This window comes from Aedes aegypti, chromosome 2, assembly GCF_002204515.2.
Source record: "Aedes aegypti strain LVP_AGWG chromosome 2, AaegL5.0 Primary Assembly, whole genome shotgun sequence".
NCBI lineage: Eukaryota > Metazoa > Arthropoda > Insecta > Diptera > Culicidae > Aedes > Aedes aegypti.
In genome coordinates this window covers 69,166,772-69,189,079 of record NC_035108.1, presented here as the reverse complement: position 1 = coordinate 69,189,079, position 22,308 = coordinate 69,166,772, and the positions used below count along the sequence as shown (strand labels likewise).

The window sequence follows — 22,308 nt, the reverse complement described above, 5'->3', positions numbered from 1 at the left end:
CTGAAGGTGTCTCGGTTCGGTTCCCGATCAGTTCAGGTTCAGGATTTTTTTCTTGTTGAAAATTCCTAGGCTTCCCTGGATATAGAGTATTTTCTTCATGATATACCATTGACGTTTACACACTAGCGCCATCTGTAGACCCGTCGGCCAAATACACTAATTTTAGCATTGGACGTACATGTCCTTGTGACTATGATTTGGATCGAGATTTGTTCTAAGTGTTACGTCTGTTTGTCTGTGCTTATAAGATTTTTTAAGTACGAAATAGCAAGGGAAATTATAGGAGATGTGTGTTATATTCATAGGGGTTTTAAAACTAGGTTTATGAAATGTAAATTATAGTGAAATGGTTTAAGTTTGAGTATATTTTCTGCAATTGGGATTAAAAATTGCACATGGAAATTTCATTGGTTATTTTTTCATCGTTATTGATTTGTCAAATAGGTCCTTATCGCGGATCTCTCTCAAAATGTACAATACATAGTAGAACAGTTAATCGTATCCTCCTGTGATTTCCTGTGTACACGGGGCAGTTATGCGAATAGGTGCATCTTATTACTTCAAAGACCGCATAGGCATGAAGGCTTTGATAATAATCAAGCCCATTGCAGTATCAACTGCATCATCCAAACCACGTGTGCTTTTAATTAATGGTAGATCAATTAAATTTGGACGAAAAGGTCCTAAAGATGAGATGAAATTTCCCTCAAGGCAAGTAATCAGCGTCTAGCGGAAAGCTTTTGAAATGAATCGTTCAAAATCATTATATGGTGAATTTACAGAACTTCTAGACTTGTGCATATTGAAGTTTCTCACAAGACCATCAACTTGGATTTTTAGGGGTACCTAGTTATCTATACATAGTCAAGACTGTAATATTTTTTAATCATTTATAATATCGAAAATAAGATTCTGAAGTGTAATAAAATTGTGCTTTACTTCGTAAAAATAAGATCAAATAGGGAGCATATGCTAAATTTTGGGCATAAGGTTAAGAGTAGAGATGTTTAAGTCCAACAATGGTATGACAGAATATGTCAGTATACAATTGAAAATTATAGCTTTTTTCTAAATCCAACAATAATTTTACATAGACCTACCTGTTGACACGTGATGAACAAAGCGATCCACACGAAAATACCGGCCAATCCCTGGGCGGTCTTGGTCTGCAGAAAGATACCGTCACCAACGTGACTGATCAGTGGATCGATTCCCAGTGCCGCAGCTGCCCCCGTAGAATGCACGATAATGGTCGGCTTCGGGTTGATCGTACTGCCATTGATCAGATCCCCCGGAGGATGTTCCGTACTGCTCATGATGCGGCCTTTCTCGTATTGCACTTCTTCGCCACCGTTAAGCAACCGGAACGACAGTACAGTACGGATCCGGAAAGTGTTTGATCCGCTTCACCGTAATTCACTCCACAGCCAACCCACGAAGCTTGATTATTGAAAGCTTTCCCTTTCTGCTCCTGGGATTTTCTTTGACACTTGCACTTGTTGTAACCTACATTTAGAACGCACTTTCCCAGCGGCACCCCTTTGGAATAATCTCTCAGTAACACACTTTCACTTCTTCGACTACTGCTTCTTCTGCACCAGTTTCCACTGCTACAAAACCTGAAAACTAAAGAAATACAAAAAGATCACACAAACAGTCGTCGTCGTCGCCGTGGAAAAACAAGATCACCGCAAACTGTGTAATGCGATAACGAGCTGGAGCTTTTCAGACGGGACACAGCACATAACGTGATTGCGAGATTCGGCGCCCGGCCATCAAATGCAATGGTGGGAATAAAAATCTACTGGCTTTTCACTTTTCTCTTTGCGTGTGCGGTTGATGGTAGGCAATATGTGATGCAAGTTCAACTGAAACGAGAAGGAGAATGGAGGGTTTTAGATTATTTGATTTTATTACAATTGAAAGCAAATATTTTAGACGCAAAAAATAATCACAATACAGTCGACTCTCCATAACTCGACTTTCAAGGCAACTTCGTATAGAACTGTTGAGTTATAGAACATGCCGATACAAAAAAACCTCAAACTCAAAGCAAAGGAACATATGTTTCTACTTCGAATAGAATCAAAAGTACTTATGTGAGCTGGCAGAGTTATTTTTAACTGAGCTATTTTTTAAGAATATTATTTGACATCTTGTGCTGGACTTTTTTAATTACTGAGGTGGGATTTTTTCAACTTCTTTGAATTTTGAACCGCCTTAATCTACACTGAAATCCCAGTATTCATGCTGGTCCACACTGCAAACACAGCATCCGCTCTGGAATCTCAGAATCAAAATTGAAATCTTAGCAATCATATTGAATTAACATAATCCAAGCTGGAGTACCAGGATTCACACTGGAATCCAAAAATTTATACTGGAATCCTCAGACCCACACTAAAATATCATGATCTACACTGGAATTCCAGGATCCACACTGAAATCCCAGTATTCAAACTGAAATTCCAGCATCCACACTGGAATCTTAAGATTTATTTTGGAATCCCAGGATCCACACTGTAATCGTAGATCTTGAGATTCCAATGGAGAATCAGAACCCACACTGGGATCCTAGGATCTACAATGGAATCCCAAGATCCATCTTGTACTCCCAAGATCCATCCTGGAATCCCAAGATCCATCATGGAATCCCAAGATCCATCCTGGAATCCCAGGATGCACATTGAAATCTTAGGAATCATTCTGAAATCCCAGGATCCATACTCAAATCTCAAGATCCACATTCAGGATCTACACTAGGGGTCCACACCGGAATCCCATGAATCTCTCATTTGAAAACTTCGCTTACTGTAATATAACACGAGCCTGATGATGCTGGCAAGAGCTGCTGACAAAACAGTTAAAAACTTCACATACGTGCTTCCAGCGCAAACTAGTGGAAGTAATCGGAATTAAACACATGGCCATTAGAGTGGTTCAAAAAATCGTTTTTGCTCCACACCGCTCATTCGATTCTAGATCAAATCTGAGTGTCCTCCCAAAATTTGAGCTCATTTGGATGAAAACTGAAACTGCACAGGCCCTTTAAATTTTATATGAGAATTACTATGAGAAAAGCAAGCAATTCATTCAATCGGTCATAGTGTTTGCCCATGTGCTCTTGGGGGATTAGAATTATATTGATTCTGTGAGATACAATAATCAGCTACAACTTTGCCGAAGACCGTTTTTAAAATCGGACGCCCCGGTAATTAGTTATTGATTTTTGAATGAGTTGTAAAACTTTGGGTATAATTATTGGGCTGTTCTGCAGGCATCACTGGATATATGCAGTAAAACATAGTAGCCATGATTTGTGCATGCTATCTTTCGCGCCAGGTGCAGCAATGTTGCCTGTTCAAAAGTTAAATGAGCACTGCTGAAGAATTTGCAACTGGATATAAATCAATAACTAATTACTGAGGCGTCCGATTTGAAAACGGTCTTCGGCAAAGTTGTAGCTGATCATTGTATCTCACAGTCTCAACGTAGTTCCAATTCCCAAGAGCACATGGGCAAACACTATGACCGATTGAATGAATTGATTACTTTTCTCATAGTAATTCCCATATAAACTTTAAAGGGCTTGTGCAGTCTCAGTTTTCATCCAAATGAACTCAAATTTTGGGAGGACACTCAGAATTGGGTCTAGAATTGAATGAGCGGTGTGGAGCAAAAACGATTTTTTGAACCACTCTAATGGCCATTAGACTACCTTTGATGAGCCCCTGCATAACTTTGCGGAAGATGCCACCTTCCAACAAGAAATAACTGTATTGATAATAGTACCTAAGTGATCTTACTGAGCGTTCGGGCTTGTCCTGATCTCATACCTAATTGTTCGATTCTCAATCAAGAAGTAGTCTGAGCTTCATCGAATAAGAAGGATTTTTAAACAGTTCGGATTCCAACACGAACATTCAATCACACATCAACTTTCACTTGTGACAAATTTGATTCGTTTGAACAAATCTGAAAGCATGGAGGCTTGATTGTAAAATAAAAAAAAAATACTACATACATTGTTAGAATAATCCAAATTTATCTATCAAATCGTACACTTCAGGTTAATTATCACAACTCCAAGTCTGAAAGACTTGGCTGATGTTCTTGAAGGCAGCGTTTTGGGACCAATATTATACAATATTTTCACGTCAGACTTACCAGAGTTACCTCAGGGATGTCGAAAATCTTTGTTTGCGGATGACACAGGCTCCGCCAAAGGACGAAGCCTGCGTGTCGTCTGTAGTAGACGTGCAACAAAATTATAGCACAATCATATCAAGATTTGTTACAACTAACAAATTTTGTTTCATTTTTGTCAGAAGGATTTTGAGTTGATGGAGGAAATTATAACATAATTAAAACAAAATTAGTTATAATAACAAGGCTGTTTAAAAATTTGTTTCAACTGAAAACATGGTGGATAGCACCGTTTTTTGGATTACTCTCAAATCTAGGTAGACGTATCAAATAACGAAAACAGATTTCAACACCTCTATAAATCAGTTGTAGCTAGCGAGAAGTTATTTCAACGTTGAATTTAGTTCAGAAAGCAGTTTTTAACAAATAATATTGAATTTTCTTTATTGTAAGTAATACTGTTAAAAATATGAATATTTTGAATTCAATTCCGCATTTTATATAGATTTTTGGGCACCTGCAAAGACTGTATAATTCTGCAAGTTCACGAGCCTGGTTATAACCTAAAAGTATGTATTGGACACCTATAAAATGACAATCAATTAATAGACTGAATTTTAGGGAAAAACTCAGCAGAATAACTAAACCTATAATTATTTATTGGCCGCAAGTGGGATAGCGGATCAAATATGTAAGTTTACTGCTCAATTATGCTAAAAACGTCAAGAAACTAATTAAATGAACCTAGCTTTTAGCGCTAATATCATCAACATCATCGGTGTTATTGCTTAAAAGAAGCCGAATACCCTACGCCAAGCCAACACATATTTATAACAAAATTCGTTATAAAGAAATTAAAAATTGCTTATAACAAATTTTGTTATAAATTAAGTTATGTAAAATAACAAAATGAGTTGTATTTTGTTTGATTTGAAACATAATGAGTTACATTTTTGTTTAAATTAACATATTTTGTTTCAATTTTGTTTATTGTAGAGGAAATTGTGTTATAATTTTTTGTTATTTTAACTACTAATATATTTTGATAGAAAAAAAACGCGCTACCTGAGTAACAAAATCTGTTACAACTCTATTGTAATCCATTTGGTCGGGCACAGATCCCAAATCCGAGATCAATCAGGAACATGTTTTTGAATCCAGCGTTAAACCAGAGCTATCCTCCAGATCTACGCTCCTTCATGATGGCATATATAATCAATGCTAGATCTTTGAAGGATTCGAAAGTACAATGGAGTACCGGCATGTCTACGCCCGCAAAATCGTAGAGAAGTAAATCAAAAAATTATTTATTTAAATTCGTGCATCTAAAAATTTTTTTTTAGAAAATTGAGAACTATTTCCAAAAAAAAAGGTGCTAGTTGTTTAAAATGTTGATGGTTATCATCCATACCGATTTTAAGGTGCCTTTTTCATACAAAACTAAATGATTTCACTTCTTTTGGCCAACTGTGTATACAAGCGAAATAGGTAGTCCATTGCATATGGTCGATAAAAAGCAATTGAGTTTAAACGATGTTATTATCATTCAGAGACTCTTTTTTATAGTTTTTTCAACTTTTTATAGATTTTATAATTAACTTTCTGGTCGTTTCTGATTCAACGACGTCATCGGCGACGCTATTATTGAAAAATATGGTACCTCATACTCAAACTGTTATTGCGAGAAGCCATATTACTATTTCTAAAAATCATGTGAACAAAATGGTGAAATCTGAAAATTTGAACAAAACAAAAGTTATAAAATCCCTCGAAGAACCAAACATAATAAACAATGTTGTTAACGTAAGTAGCGAGCACAAGGCAATTTCCTTGAAAATATTGAAAATGAATTACTTGTATACCGATAAATTAAGTCAGGCAAAAATCATATGTGAAATGAAATTTATCTGAAAACTGGTACTCAGTTTCACTTTGAGGCGAAGTAGGCCGTCATTGAAATTTGTACTGGGAATCGATGATTCGTCTGACAATTGCAAATTAAAGAAAATCACTCGGTTTTGCACTGACATAGCTGAAAAAGTATCAGCATACTTTCTGCATGTAAGCGCAAGTAGTGATACTTTTTCTGAATCAATATAACTTAACATGTCTGAGTTTTATTACTTTGAAATTGCTTGCAAAATCAACATGGCTGCCAAAACGAATGACGGGCTACTTAGCCTTAAGGCTCAAGAATCCATCATTCAATCATCAGCAATCATCAAAAATGAAAAACCAGTTTTTTCGTTCAAATTTAATGATATCCTCATGAAAATCTATTACTGCATTACAGTGAGCTAGTGCAATGCAATGATATATTTTCATAAACATTGTTTCGGTTTTGAGCAGAAAAATTTGAATGTTTATAAAAACGATGATGGTTATTTTCCAGAGATGATCGGGTTTCACATTTTTCAAACCCGAACCCTACTTATTTTATTTTTTCAAACGCGGACCCGACCCGAACCCGAGACAATAATTAAAAGCCAAACCCTGACCCAACCCGAACCCGAAAAATATTTCACTGATCAAACCCGAACCCGAACCGAAACCCGAAATTTTTTAGTAAAGAAAACCCCGGAGTAAAACCCGAGCTCGAAAAGATGGTAAATTCATCGTTTCTGATGCATAGGAAAGCTTTCAGGTGGCTACTCTGTTCATCATTCTCATCAAACCCGACCCAAACCCGTCTCAACCCGACATTTTTCAAGCCCGAACCCGACCCGTACCCGATAATTTTGTAGCTTTCAAATCCGACCCGAACCCGAACCCGAAAAATTTCAAACTTTAAAAACCCGAGACCCGACCATCTCTATTATTTTCCTCTTAAACCTAGGAGGCTATCATATTCTAAAGAAAAAAAATAGATGAGAATATTGAACAGCTTTTACGTGAGAAAATAGCTAAGAAGAGTGATTCTTCATTTGGTAATCCCATTGTATTAATTCCAGAAATATATGGCGATTTTTGAATGCGTGTTGATTATCGCAAATTAAATGAAGATACACATAGGGACAACTAGTAAAGGGTATTGATTGAATATACTAGATAAACTCAGGAACAAAAATATAATTTTTCAGTTTAAGATTTGAAAGCAGGATTACACCAAATAAAAATTACTCCTAAATACACAAAATACATATCATTTGCAACACCTTCTGGACAGTATGAGAATTTACGGTCCTCGAGCCGAAGAAGATGCGGAAATGTGAGGAAGAATGTGGGGTCTTTGGTTTCAGGTTGGCCGACGGCGCTGCAGTTACCTGTTCTGTGGCGCAGTAGGTTAACGCGCCAAGTCTAGCGTATTGGGAGTCGTAAGATCGAAGCCCACTGTACATCATTTTTCACTGTACATCTCAATTTGTTCAATTTAACTCTTGTGTCTACGAAACATCAGTTTTTTTTTTTTTTCAATATTGCCTAATGGTCGTTATTTGGTATCTGATATTGAGGCGTTTCCAGTTTCCAGCATTCCTTATCAATCGATTTGTTCACCCGGAAACATGAAGTTGTGGCTATCTCCGTGTTATTATTGAATGTTGATGATAATACTATCGATGAGGACATCAACTAATCAGGATGGTCGAAATGTGGTAAACCAGTACTTAAAATCATAGTAGTCTGAGAGCATGACTTATGACTTACGGCTTTTGAAGCTATCATTAAGACAACAAATTTATGAATTAACCTTCAAGCTAAGTATGCTGTTTCGCTCAATAAAAGTAAAGAAAATTTCCTACAAAGAGCCCCATTTAAAATGACATTTCCTCCCAACTGCGTACTACGATCAAAGAAATGTGATTTTCTTGACCATTTCTTGAAAGAAATTGTCCACGCATCGAGACAGGCGATTACTTTCTTGTCAGTAGCAAACCAGCCTTCAAAAAGTAAAGAACTCCAAAGTATTTTCTTCACCAAGTATTGTTATTCTGGCAATAAAAAGTAGCCGCTGCGGATGGAAATCATGCTCATGCTTCATATAAAAACTACCATAAAACATGATATACTGCTTTTCCTTTCTCCAGACTGGCAAAGACAATACAGTTTTAACACCTACAGAATGATTCAGTACTGATGAGTTCCTAGTTTTAAACCGCTACAAACAAATTCGCTATATTTTACATTTCCAACTTGTGTCTACTATTAGTCATCAACAAGTTACAGCAAATAGCAATCACTATACAGATAACAACAGGCAGTAGAGAGATACTGATTAAGACCTGGTATGCGTTATCGAATTAAGCACCTCAATACCCAGCTGATAAAACTGAACTACCTGCTACACAAGTATAAACCTTCGGGAAAACGGTACATTTATCATTGCTGACTTGTTCGGTGATAAAATCCCTCTCGTATTGAAGTTGTTAATGGCATACTCTACCAAGTGTGGACCACTTTGGTGACGCTTCTTAGTAGTCCAAAGCACAAAACGACGCAAATACCAAAAGTATGCGCAGTCCACTTAGCATCTCTATTATTTCTCAACTCTATTCGTCCGAATTTCCAAGCTGGCATATAGCTATTCCGTTTCGGTATCATCTATCAATAGCTCTGATCTGAACTTCAATTTGGCGATTTTGGCAAATAGGTACCAATAATTAACGACCTTCACGAAATTCAAAATTCAAAATTGCACTGAATACTTTGACTGACATTACTTTATATTTACCTGGCCGATTTTCTAAGATCCTGAATAACTCACTCGAACATGGAGAACAGCAAGAGTTCTAATTAGCATGCGAATTATAACTGGTGCAACAAAAATGTTACAAAACCTTTTGCTACTGTTGCACAACACAGCAGCACCATGCAAAAAAAAACTACTTTAAATTACAACTCGCGGTGGCAAACATTCACGTATCGATGGCACAAGGTGATGGCAGGAGAAAAAAAATCTGCACAACGCTTGTTATTGCTGATGCGGAAAACATCACTGGATGAGTGAAATGTGCACTTTTTTTTCGGTAGCAAACATTCGCTACCTGAAGATGGTCGAAACAAAAAAAATATATGACTGGCGATCAGTGACCGTAAACGTAATTATTGATAATGCGCGAACTTCATGGTTTGATACAATCCATTATTAATGAAATTCCCAAAGCTTAAGCGAAAGAAATGAGAGGAGTGGTATACTGCTTAGATCAGTCTCTTCGTTAACTTATGGAATTCGGCTGGTACCTATTTCAGTTTTGTTTATAAACTCTATTGCTTAGAAGTTTTCCATAGTAATTTCCAAATAAACTTTGTATGGCGTGTGTACAGTCAAATTTTCCTCAAATCATTTCACTTTAGGGGCCGCGCATATATCACGTGGACCTAAAACCTCTGTTTTGGATTCATCCAACCCCTCCTACTCCCCGTGGACAAGCGTGGAAATTTCATCAATCCTACCTTCTCCCGAAATGCCCACGTGGCATTTGCAAATTTCATCGAATGTCAACAAGAGCTCAAAATGGGGTGGAATAACAGACGTTCAAACTACCTCTTTATTATGCAAACTTTTTTGAACAAAAATGTTCTACATGAATAAAATTTAAATGTGTGGGTAATCATATTTGAGATTCGACAAATCATATTTATACATTTGAATGTTCTTCTTCTTCTTGGCAATACGTCCCCACTGGGACAGAGCCTGTTTCTTCCACAGTTATTAACTGAGAGCTTTGCCAAAGTTGCCATTTTCGCATTCGTATATCGTGTGGCAGGGTACGATGATACTCTATGCCCAAGGAAGTCAATGAAATTTTCTTTACGAAAAGATCCTGGACCGACCGGGATTCGAACCCAGACACCTTCAGTATGGCTTTGCTTTGTAGCCGCGGACTCTAACCACTCGGCTAAGGAAGGTCCCCATTTAAATGTACAAGACCATTAATTTCAAATGGCAGACAAACACGCTTGATTATAATGTTTGCCGAATGTTTTGTGAATAAGTTGTCCGAGATCAGTAAATTAACTGCCAAAACTCCATATTACATTGGAATCATAGTTTTCGATTATTCGAATGATTTGTATGATTGATTAGCGCGGTTCAAAATTCGAAAAAGTTTAAAAAATTCAATCTTTCATATCTTTTCTACCATCCTTATGACAAATATATAGTTCATTTTTTAAGGTATCTCCGAAAATATGCCAACGATCGATAGAACTGTTACATACGCCGAACAATATAGTTAACAGGTCGAGGCGACAAATGTTTGCCTGTCTAGTGTTAGTAGTGACCAACACTACAACATCTAGCCGTTCAAGACCAGGACGTTAGGCAACGATTTGTCGTTTTAGATTGTGTTGTTCACACATATGGCCCTCTGTTAAAAACAAATTTTTCAACTTCTATTATTTCTCTCGTCGCTCGCTTGCGATTCTATCGATCTTGTCATTTCATTACTTTCGTTACTCCCTTTCACTCTGAGTATAGGTATTGTTATTCACCGAAAAAAGCCAATAAATTTTCATAATAATAAAGTCATGCGGTGATTAAACCTTATAAATGTAGAATATAATTGGCAAAGAAATCTAACTTCAGTTCGAATGATCACTTGGGCCAAATTAGGGGTATGCGATATTAGACGCGAAAAAATACAATAAGTAACGTCAATTTCGTATCAATCTCCGAAAATATGCCAACGATCGATAGAACTGTTACATACGCCGAACAATATAGTTAACAGGTCGAGGCGACAAATGTTTTCCTGTCTAGTGTTAGTAGTGACCAACACTACAACATCTAGCCGTTCAAGACCAGGACGTTAGGCAACGATTTGTCGTTTCGATTGTGTTGTTCACACATATGGCCCTCTGTTAAAACAAATTTTCAACTTCTATTCATTTCTCTCGTCGCTCGCTTGCGATTCTATCCATCTTGTCATTTCATTACTTTCGTTACTCCCTTTCACTCTGAGTATAGGTATTGTTATTCACCGAAAAAAGCCAATAAATTTTCATAATGAAAATATAGTTCGGTGAGGGTTTAAAGGTTGCCCAAAAACAATGAAGGTTTAGATGAAAATTATTACGGGAGAAAATTTGAAAAATGTTACAAATTCATTTGTACTGTAATGTAAGCAAAATATTATAACCATATGAAAACTCATTTGTTAAACCATAACAAAGAAAGTTACTGAAGAAACAAATCCTTTTTGGGCTAATTTAGTTTGACGTATTTGCAGAAGTTTTTCGGACTACATGTGGGATTTTAGTCAACAACAAATAGCAAATAAATGCATGAATGGATGAATGGATCACATGAATCTAATCAATGTAAAAACAACAATCGGCAAGGTTATGCCCATCCTTTAAAAGTTTCCTTTGCACATTTGAAACATTCAGCATACCAAACGCCCTAATACGAAACGACTTCATACAAAATGTCATCTCAGTTTGAGGTTCTGCTCAGAATCGGTCATTTGCCAAAATTGAAACAGCACCTTTTTTCCGAACGTACAAAAATCTAGAAAGATAAAACCGTTCCGTTTTTTATTTTGTTGTTATTTGCTTATAGACGTTTTAGTACCTTGCTTTTAACGGTAAAATGGTTTTGACACATTCTAAAGTACACTTAAGCGTATAGCACAGACAAACAGACGTAACTCTTAGAACAAATTTATTCAAAATCCATCGCCCAGTTTACACCATCATCATCTGGTGAGCATGTTGCACGAAAAGGTGTTTCGTGCAACAAGACCGGCAGATGGCGGTAGTGTGAAACGTCAAACGCGAAGAAAAAACGATGCGCGCGCCTCTGGTTCTGAGATTTGTAACATAACGAATTTGAGATGATCGTTAAATGAGTGGTCGATGGGAATTTCATCAGTGTTACGTCTGGTTTGTCTGTGCGTATAGTGTTAAAAGTTTAGAAAAATCGTGCCTCAATTTTGCACAGTTGTTTGGGGCACTAAATGGAGTCGAAAAAATGGATATATATGGATTCTTTCATTTTTTTTGTGTTCCATATGACGGATTACTCGCCCCAAAAAAAATGTTGATTTGGCAATCAAATTACATCGCCATGTATCGTTATTTCCATTCATCCGTAATACCGATTTTTTGGCACGATAATCGATGTGTTGCTATATCGGAACGGCCGGGTCTCACATTATCAAGACCACATGTCAGCAGAAAAAGTCAGCTGATACCACCGAAAATTTAATCGATTAACCAATTGATCAATTTTTCAGCTAGAATGGCTTTCTGGTTTTCTAGATTGGTGCTTTTGGGGGTTTGAGATATGACTACGATGTAACTTTAAATTAAATTCTTGTATATGAAAAGTTGTGATTTACAAGTTGTCAATTCAAAATCTAAGTATAAATTCTCTGACTTTATATTACGTACATTGAAGTTATCATTAGAAAAAAGAACGAATTTTTCAAAACGGCATATTATCACAATGAATTCATTTAAATTATTCGCACATATTTATGGCAAATTTCATGTTCAAGAGCGAGATAAGACCAAAACGTGCCAGAAAATTAGTAATCAAATTTGTGGAGTTTTTTTATGTTTGTAATATATGCAAAAATTGCGCTCCATTGTACCATAGTTCTAGTGGTTTCAAGGTTATTGAGACATTGCCCATTGCACGATGACGTCATCAGAAATCGCTCTCTTTCCCAAAGTGGACAGGTACTGGCACCATTGTTTTCAAGTTTTGTTGAAGAGCGAAAGAGAGAGAATTTCGCCGTGAAATGCCTAATTGACAGTCGTAATCACTTTTCAATTCGAGGTCAGTAAAAGCAGAATAGGGGAGGTGTACCCAGTTTTGGCCACCCTAAGGAAACATATTGTTTATACATAAATCAAAAGATCTTTGGTTACTGTCAATACATTAAACGAAAGCTTTCAATTTATACTCAAACATATAAAAACCAATCAGAAACTTTGTTTTTGTATTAAGAATGGGAGTGACGAATACTGGACCACTTGCACCAATATTCGCCACGTTTTTAATTTCGGTTCCTGAATTCGCAACCTACGTTGATTTCTTATGGAGGGTGGCGAATCAGGAACACCATGGCGAAACACAGGTGCAAAGGAGAAATTTTTTAAGGGAAATGTTTTTTTTTCTATTTTTTTCTGAGCAAATTTTGCAGTTTACAATAATGTTTCCGTGTCATCTTAAAGCAATTTAACACTAAACAATTGGCAGCCATATATGTCGTAAAACAGTATATAATGGCGGGATGGCGAATAACTGGTACATGGCGAATACCGGTACACCTTCCTACATGTAAAGCCAAATAGAAAAATGGTGAAAGAATCCATAAATCATCCAATTCAAAACTATAAAGTCACTGTTAATTTCAGAAATTATTGGATAGAACGATAGGTAAAAATATGATAAATATCCCATAAAGACGAAATAGCCCTTTATTCGTTTTGGCATCCATGTTGACTTTGCAGCTCACAATTTCAAAGTAATAATATTTAATCATTATACAGTTAACTCTCCCTTACTCGATATTCCGTATCTCGATATCGAGTTAGAGAACCATAGTAAAAGTTGGTTTTCATGGCTAACTCGATGGTCCCTTGGAAACGCAGTTGCACTGTTTTTGTGTTCTGTAACTCGATACTTCCCTAACTCGATGGTCCCTTCAATATCGAGTAAGGGAGAGATGACTGTAGCTAATATTGATTCAGAAGAGTATCACTATGTGTGCTAACACGCCTAAAGTGTGCTGATACTTTTTCAGTTTTGTCAGCGTAAATTCAACTAATTTTCATTGATTTGCAATCGTGAGATGAATTAGCCATATCCATCGATGACGCATACAAATTTTAATGATGGCTTTTTCGCCTTCTGTATGTGCGATGGACTCAAATTAATCCCGAAATTTAAATCGTAATAACTTCACGGTATTTCAACCGATGTTCGATTTGGATTTAAATTTGCTGATTAAAAAAAAAATCGTTCAGTTTCACTTTAAAATTAAAAAAAAAATAAAATCAAAAGGAGTTATTGTGAAAAAAGGTAAAAACGTGAAATTTGAAAATTTGGACGCTTATATCAGTTAAACAGTTTTACATAAAACTATATTTTCTTCGGTAAGGAGTTGAAACATGGGAAGGGCTACTATGTTAACCATTGGTTAGTTGGGAATTGCACCGCATGATGGAGCTATCACAAAAAAAAAAAACATTATTTTCTGATCCCCCGAATTATTTAATTTTAGAAAACTATTTTTCAAGATAAGTGTTTGAAAAATCCATGTGCGAAATAAACAACTCCTGGGAATGCACCATGCACCATACAGCCAAAGTTTTTTAGAATCCTATTGACCCGGAAAACAGACAAGGGGTTAACCTTCATCCAGCCGACATACTTTTCCCATCCTGAAAAACACACGAAAATGTGCTTATCTTGTTTGTTTCTTAATGGATTTTGTTAAAATTTTCAGAACTTCCCGAAAACTCTTCTAGTTTATGGTGCGGAAAACTTTGGAAAATGGTCTAAGTGGTTCCGGAGTTTTTCCGGATGGTCTTGGGTTAACTCGGTTAACGGTTAACTCAGGGCCCTGATGAGAGAAGGTTGGTGTCTTCGGCAAAGTTGCTCAGCGCATTGAAAGCTATTTGGAAGTGTGAACTGGAAACTCAAAAATGATGTTAGCATTACACGCTCTGTAATTTTAAATGGACATAAGTCCTGACCTTAAGGTGATTATAGAACGAAGCCACACCTCCAATTTTTGAGAGCACAAGACTTGAGAACCGAACAGCGCTCCGCGTTGAAAATTTATCCCGTTGGTCAGCACCAGCCAGCAAGCAATTTGATTGATTTCCAACGCGAACTGTTGTCAGATTCTCCAGTCTAGTGCACTTGAAAATTCAAAGTTTGGCTTCGTTTTATAATACCTTAAAAGTTCCTGCCAAATTGGATCATGATTTTTCAATAATGGGTCGCAAAGAATACGCCTTACGATTAAGTGAGTCGCGCATCCGAAAAGTTTGGGAACCATTGAGCTAGAAGGTTGGTGTCTTCGACAAAGAGATTCAGCAGATCAAGGACTATCTGGCATTTATAAATCTTATCTGAGAATTCATCCGCTAGGTGACGCTAGTAAAAATTTTTCTTTTGTTTTTATTATCTTGATATTAGATGGTTGATGTCTGCGACAAAAATTGTTCAGCAGATCAAAGGTTATCTGGCAGTAAAACATCTAAAATTTAATAAAAATTACCGTTCTAGAAATCTTTATCCGTTTGTATCTCGAAACCATGATGAGCTAGAATGTCGGTATCTTGGATAAAGTTGTTCATCAGATCAATAGCCATCTGGCAGTAACAAATCTGATTAAGAGTTTATATGTAAGGTCGTGCTAGTGACAAATTCTTTTGATTTTTTTTTATCTCGAGATCCTGATAAGTTAGTCTGCGGCAAAGTAATTCAAATGATCAAAAAGCCATCAAGGGCGGGGAAAAATATAACGCTAAGTGGTTCTAGTTTTGTAAACTTCTCCATCTCAAGAGACTTATGTGCCGGAAGATTGGTATCTTCGTCAAACACATCAATCCTCAATAGAGTAGCAACAATCTTACCATCAAATTGTTTTTTTTTTTAATTTGCAGTATCAGGTATATCTTAGCAGTCTTGACATATTTAATGTAGAAAATAACCTTCTAGCGGATTGATTCACAATCAGATTTTTGCACCGCCATATATACCTTGTCCTGTTTATCAGAAACTCAATCTATAAAAGAATGAAGTAAGATTGGTACTGGCGCCACCTAGCGGATGAATTCTCATTCAGATTTTTTCACTGTCAGCCGTACTTTGTGTTGATGGATAACTTTGTCTTAAACACCAGACTATACCTCATCAAGACCTCGAGATATAGCAGATTCATGAACAATTGATGTTTGTTTTCTCAAAAAGATGTTTTGCAGTCAGATCGCCGCAGATGAACGATTAAACGAAATTTGTAACAAGTGCTACCCATCGGATAATTCGCAATCAGGTTTATTACTGATAGCCCTCGGTATAATGAACAACTTTTCCAAAGACACCAACTTTCTAATGTCGTTTTCGTTTTTAGGAACTGGGTCGGTGATCGACACATAAACAAACCAATGTCAAATAAATTGTAGTTCGGTCGAACCTGAATCGGGTTGGGGTTGAAACTGTGATTCAGAACGGGTTGCGCCAGTTCCAACTTAGGTTCAAAAACGAATTCGACATAACTCATCAGGGTCTTAAGATATAGAAGATCGAAGGAAATGTGTTACTAGCGCCACCTATCTGATGAATTCCCAATCAGGTTTGTCATTGCCAGATCGCCGTGGAACCGCTGAACATTTTTGCCAGAGACACAAACCTTTTAGCTCATCAGGATCTTAAAATATTGATTATTGAACAAAATTAACAGCACCACCTAGCGGATAAATGCACAATGATTCGAAATAACTGCCAGCTTTACCGAAGACACCAACCTTCTAAGCTCAGTGGTTCCCAACCTTTTTAGAGCTTAATCTTCAAAAACCTTTGCAGAGGTCTGTAGAATCTTTGCAAAAATCTTTTAAGAATTATTACTTCAGTTGATCGGTGTTCAGAAAAACTGGACTAGATGATATTTTAACCGTGTAAGGATGTGACAAAGATTCGTTTGAGTGAAAAATTTCGAATATATTCGATTAGGTCTATTTTTTGGGATATTCGGAAAACTTTTTTGTGGATCTTACCAGGATCTTCCAAAAAATAATACAAATATGTTTCCTTCGATTGGAATGATGTTGGTTCTAATTGCCAGTTTGCACTGAAAAAAAAACGCTGAAAGCCAGTGAGGTAATATTAGGTCTGTCATATTTTATTGATATCATTGATGTTGCAAGTATTTTATCAATAACTGTGTGGACAATTTTTGTTTTTTTTTTTTTTTGAAAGATCAAAAATTTAACGCTCAGTCATAATAAGAAATTCCACACATTTATTCATAAAAAAAACCCTGATGTAAAATAGTTCCGTGGACCCCCTAAATGTCGCCACGAACGAAATTTGTTAATAGCGCCACCCCAGCGGATAAATACCCATTTAGATTTACTGTCAGATAGCACTTGATCTGCTTAACAACTTTGCCGAAGACACCAACTTTCTAGCTCATCAAGGTGTTGAGATATCTGTGGAATGGATGATTTGGCCAATTGTATTACCCCAAGACACTCCAAAATAATATTCTCACGTTTTCCGGGCCATAAACTTGAAGAGTTTTTTCTGAAACTTCTGGAAATTTCAACATAATTTATTTAGAAAAATGAGTAATGCACATTTTAGTGTGTTTTTCAGCATGTGCAAAGTATGTTGGCTGAGTAAGGGTTAAATTAGGAATAAATGAAATAAACAGTTTATTGCATAACTTATTATCTCGCCCTAAAAGTCATTGGTAACCATATGTGTGGCTCATTGGGATGGTGCAGAAAGGATCATCCTCTAGCTGCCCGTAGTGTTGATTTCGATGCTTATTCATTATTAGCTGTGTTCAACGAGCTGCTCGAACTTGGTTGCAATCACTTGCGAGTCAGCTTTTGGTGTTCATTGAGCCACTCCAACCTACTTCGAGTCGCTCGGGTTTGTGTTCATTGAGCCGAGTCCAACCAACTCCGAGTCGCTCGAAACAGGTTGGAAGCTAGAGTCCAAGCTAGTTCAACCAGCTCGCAGTAGCTCGTGTTTTTGACGTTTAAAAACGTAAACATTGAAAAAAAAAAAGCAAAATTCCGAAGCGATACGGATTGTTAAGTGCGCGAATTTTTTTTTCACGTGGAATTCCGGTAAATTAGTAAAAAGAGTAAAAAGAGCGTTCATTGAGAAAGCAGCTTGGAGTTGCTCGAAGTAGCTTTGACAGTTATTTGTTGACAAAAAATACGAGCTAGTACAACCAACCCCGAGCAAGTTCGATCAAAGTCATTGAACACAGCTATTATTGATCAGAAACAACGAGCTACACACCGCGTTACCAATGGCTTTTAGGGCGTTATTCTAGAATCTAGATTAAGCAAAAACTTATGATTAGAGCAGAAATTCAAAATTCAAAACGAAACAAACAAGTCAGAAGGACTTCCATTTGAAAAAAAAAGATAACAATATTGTTGATAAACATTGGTTCTAAATAATGCAATTGAAGGACCACTCATTTCTAATCTAATTTAGACGACAGATGCATTCGTTAATCTAACACTGACGGTCGTAAAACGAGGTTGAAGCGTTGAATCTTCCATAACTATGAATAAGCGTTCATATAACAGGGTGCGAAATCACTGTCAATCCATAGTAAAATGTTGTGCTTAAAGTACTTTTAATGTAAATTGACGCTTATATTGAGCGTTTTTTTTTATCCCAGCCGAGCACGTGGATTTTTTTCATAATTTCACCCATAATTTGTCCATCTTTACCACGCGTAATGAGTTAATTAATTTACTTTTAATGTGCAATTTTTGATTTTGGGTCAGTTTCAAAAACCACTATAAAACCAAAGATGCTTTAAAAGTAACATGATGCTTGAGATGAAAATATTGAATTAATGGTTTGTTATATGCATTCAATCAATTTTTGACAGGATTTTTATAAAAGCTGATTAAAGTCATAGGTTTGATAAACTCACCGTATTTTAAAGGTCGATGTTTTGTTATAAATTGTAAATGTATTTATTAATCTTACGATAACCAGCTTTAACGTTTTTATCGGGTCAAGGAAGTCACAAAATGAAAACTACATATTGGAGAACTAGTAAATAACAATTTTCAGTGATTGCTAATTGGAAATTATTGATGAAACAATATACTGCCCATAAACGCATAATTGTCCCATGTGAATAGGAAATCCAGCAAATATGGGTCTGCGTTTATAAGCACTATAGTGCTCGTAGGGCAGATTTGAAGGTAGAAACAGATGGTTTCGTTTTAATATCGACAGGAAGAGCGTTCCAAACAGCTACTCCGTAGTTTAGCAGAGTCTTCCTTGCAGTGGTTGTGTTCGTTGGCATAAGCAGATTATTATATGTACTCCTACAAAGGGACATCTACTTGTGTTTTGATTAAACTTAATGTTGTTTCATTACAAACAGTTTTAAAAATTTTCAAAAATGTTTTTTATTTGCTCGAAACCAAAGCAATGATTATGAAAATCTATCATTGCAATACATTGGAATCCAATGACATATTTTTCTTGATGTTTTTTTTTTTCAATTTTAAGACACAAAACTGGATTTTAATATTTAATAATTGCTGATAGTTGTATGATGGATTCTTGGGCCTTAAGAGCAATCACTTCATCGCATGACTGTAAGCATTAGCGCAGATAGTACAGAGATATTGGAACAACATACTGTCCTCTATACTATCGGACACACTTTTCAGTGCCAAGATATACTTCTACAACTTAAACTTGACGACTTTAATACTTCGGTATTTCCCTCCTCCCCACTCGTTGTCGTCATACTGCTGTATAGTGCTCAATGAGAAGACGTACCTCGCTCTGCTGCGGTTTGAACTGATTCCCTCAAGGTGATTTCGAAGCAGCTTATGCCTTTTGCATTGCAGCAGCAGCAGCGAAGGCATTAGCTCGCTTCTAGAGCGTAAAAGAAAAAGTTGTTTCAAACACGATTTGTACCACTCGAAATGATCGTTCATAAAACATAAAACGCAAACCTTTGCAACGAACGGCATCAGATGATAAAATTGGTCCACTTACCTAATTGGGACGGACGAACTTCAGCTAAGGAACCCGCGAATTATTACACCATCTGGAGACAAATATCCTGGGAGGAAAATCCTTGCGTGTTATTGATTTTGACGTTGTGTATTTCACTTCTCCTCCCCCTTTCACCCACACAACACTTTGTGACGTCTATCAGAAATAACCGTAAGGATCGCAGTATGCGACGACGGTGGACATTTTTTTCACTGCACCTGAACTTCCAAATCCTCCCGCAGGCCAAAAATCAACAGCACGATTAATAATCTCCAGTTCGAATTATTATCTCTTCCGTATGGAATTCATGTAAGACAGATTTTCCTGCGCTTCACACCATAAAATACCATTACATACAGTGGCCAACACACTTTCGCGCAAGACCACGAAATGGAAAAAAAAAATCAGATTCTTGTTTCTTCACTTCAGCAGCTGGAACATCCGAAAAACTTTCCCTAAACAGAGTCCTCAGGAAACAACAGTTTCACAGCACCACTCCCTTCAAAAATCTCGGCTTAGAACTTGATTTCAACCAGTCGACGAATACACTTGCTTTGCACTATGAATTTTCAATATCAATTTTTACCTGTGGGAAAATGAAGGAAAACTCTTATTCGCAATCGACGAAACCACGCACTACAGACACAAAGGATGCAACGATGACGACGTCCCGTACTCGAATGGATGATGCGAACCGTCAAAAAGGCAAAAAAGCGACGTCTGCGAGACTGGTCTGGTGAAAAAAACAAGAAAAGGAACACAAAAAGAGAAAATAAAAAAGAGATATAAATGACAGTCTGCGAAGAGGTCTGAAGCGGCATTGAACGCACTCACTTTTAAAGTCGTGTAATATAAACTACCCATTGTTTCAACACTTCAGTCGCCGCGCTGTATTTTGTATACACAACACTGTTGAAAAAGCTCGCTTTCCGTTCACAACAGCAGCGTGGTGGTTTTGACGGTGACAAATCCCACGACAACTGGAAGGTTGGGGCGAAGTAGTCCGTCATTGAAATTTGTACGTGTCGTTGATGAATGTTGCTAAATCATATCGCAATTTCGAATTGAAGATAATCGGTTGGTATTTCACTGATGCATCTGAAAAAGTATCAGCATACTTTCTGCATGTCAGCTCATATGGTGATACTTTTCCGGATCAATATGATCTATGAGGACTGAGATCTATCACTTTGAAATTACAGGTCATACAAAAATTGTATAATATTCATACAAAATGTGTTACGAGGGGTTGGGTTGGTGTCCAAAATGGCCATTTTTCGCGTTATGAAATTTATGAACAAACCCCAACCTTGACATTAACCACCTTCCCCACCCATTTTTTTTTGTGTGAGCTGTCACGCTTGAGCCACGAAGAAATTAGGAACATCGTTATACAAGTATTCAAAATCAATATTCAAAACCTACAAAACTTAGGTTGAACAATTTTTGGATTTGATAGCTGTCACATGGACCAATGCACGAGTTCACTAATTTGACGTTTGAGCGGTGCCGAATTCACTCGTTGCCATGGTCACGTAAATAACACGGCACCGCTCAAACGTCAGATAGTGAACTCGTGCATCGGTCCATAGCCACACATTTGAGCAAGCCATGATTTACAAAATTGCTGGAAGTGGGCATGTAAATACATTTTCTCGAAATGCTGGACATCCACCCACCGCCTTGTAATGCTTTTTGTATTTATATTCTACAGTTTTTGATGAACACTGTTGTCGTAACGTTTTCTCATTTTCGTCGCGAACTACTCCGAAATCGCCGGTTAAACTAAACGGGAATACAACTTGGGACTCTGAAGCCAAGTTTTACTAACAAAATAACGCGTCCAACTGCTATAACGTTCATCAACAGAATGGAAACCCCGTATCGTCACCGCGACGACGAACCTATTCCCAGATCAGTCAGAAGCCACTTCGGGGTTCGCTTCGTTGCTTCTTCCGAGAGACCTCCGCTATTTTTCTCGAAGCCAAACGTCCCGAAATATTCCCCCATCTCTTTCGCCTTCAACCTTTTCATTCGTCGAACCGAACCATCAGTCCAGCCTCGACCCATCGTTCGTTCCCCATCACCCACTCACGCTGCTATCTACCCGAAGCCAAACGCCCCGAAATATCTCCCCGTTCTTTTTCGCATTCAACCTTTTCATTCATCGAACCGAACCCTCAGTTCGGCCTTGACGGCCTCGACCCATCGTTCGTTTTCCCATCACACACTCTCACTCACGTTCAACTGATCGATCCGAATCTTTCATCCAGCGCAACCTAGTCGTCCGTTCTCGGCCCGAGCATAACCCGCTCTCATGCGGCCAAACACGCTCTCTGTAAATTTGAGAAGGACGCTTAATTTTGCACAACCAGATATCTCCCGTTTGTCATTTCTCCTTTTCTATAGCCTTTTTCTTTCTTCCGGGCAAATTATAATGATCAATTGGATGTCAAACACGCTAAATACTGCTGATTCAAATT

The 22,308-nt window shown here is 37.2% G+C and overlaps 1 protein-coding gene across 8 annotated transcripts in view; it reads right to left on the bottom strand.

Moving 5' to 3' along the window:
* LOC5566232 (transmembrane protein 184B) overlaps positions 1 to 20,527 on the bottom strand; it is a 97,010-nt gene extending 76,483 nt beyond the window's left edge. For 2 of the 8 annotated variants that reach the window (XR_002499665.1, XM_021841150.1), the window contains exons 1-2: positions 20,412 to 20,527; positions 1,101 to 1,626 (exon numbers count right to left, since the gene is read on the bottom strand). Coding sequence is in view for 7 of the 8 variants with exons in the window: in XM_021841150.1 (XP_021696842.1) it covers positions 1,101 to 1,316 (216 nt within the window). In the remaining variant the exon portion in view is untranslated. Of the gene's footprint in view, positions 1 to 1,100; positions 1,869 to 19,825; positions 19,893 to 20,411 lie in introns of all 8 variants that reach the window. The other 6 variants (XM_021841151.1, XM_021841156.1, XM_021841154.1 and 3 more) reach the window with 6 other exon arrangements.
* Between the last annotated feature and the right edge of the window lie 1,781 nt (positions 20,528 to 22,308).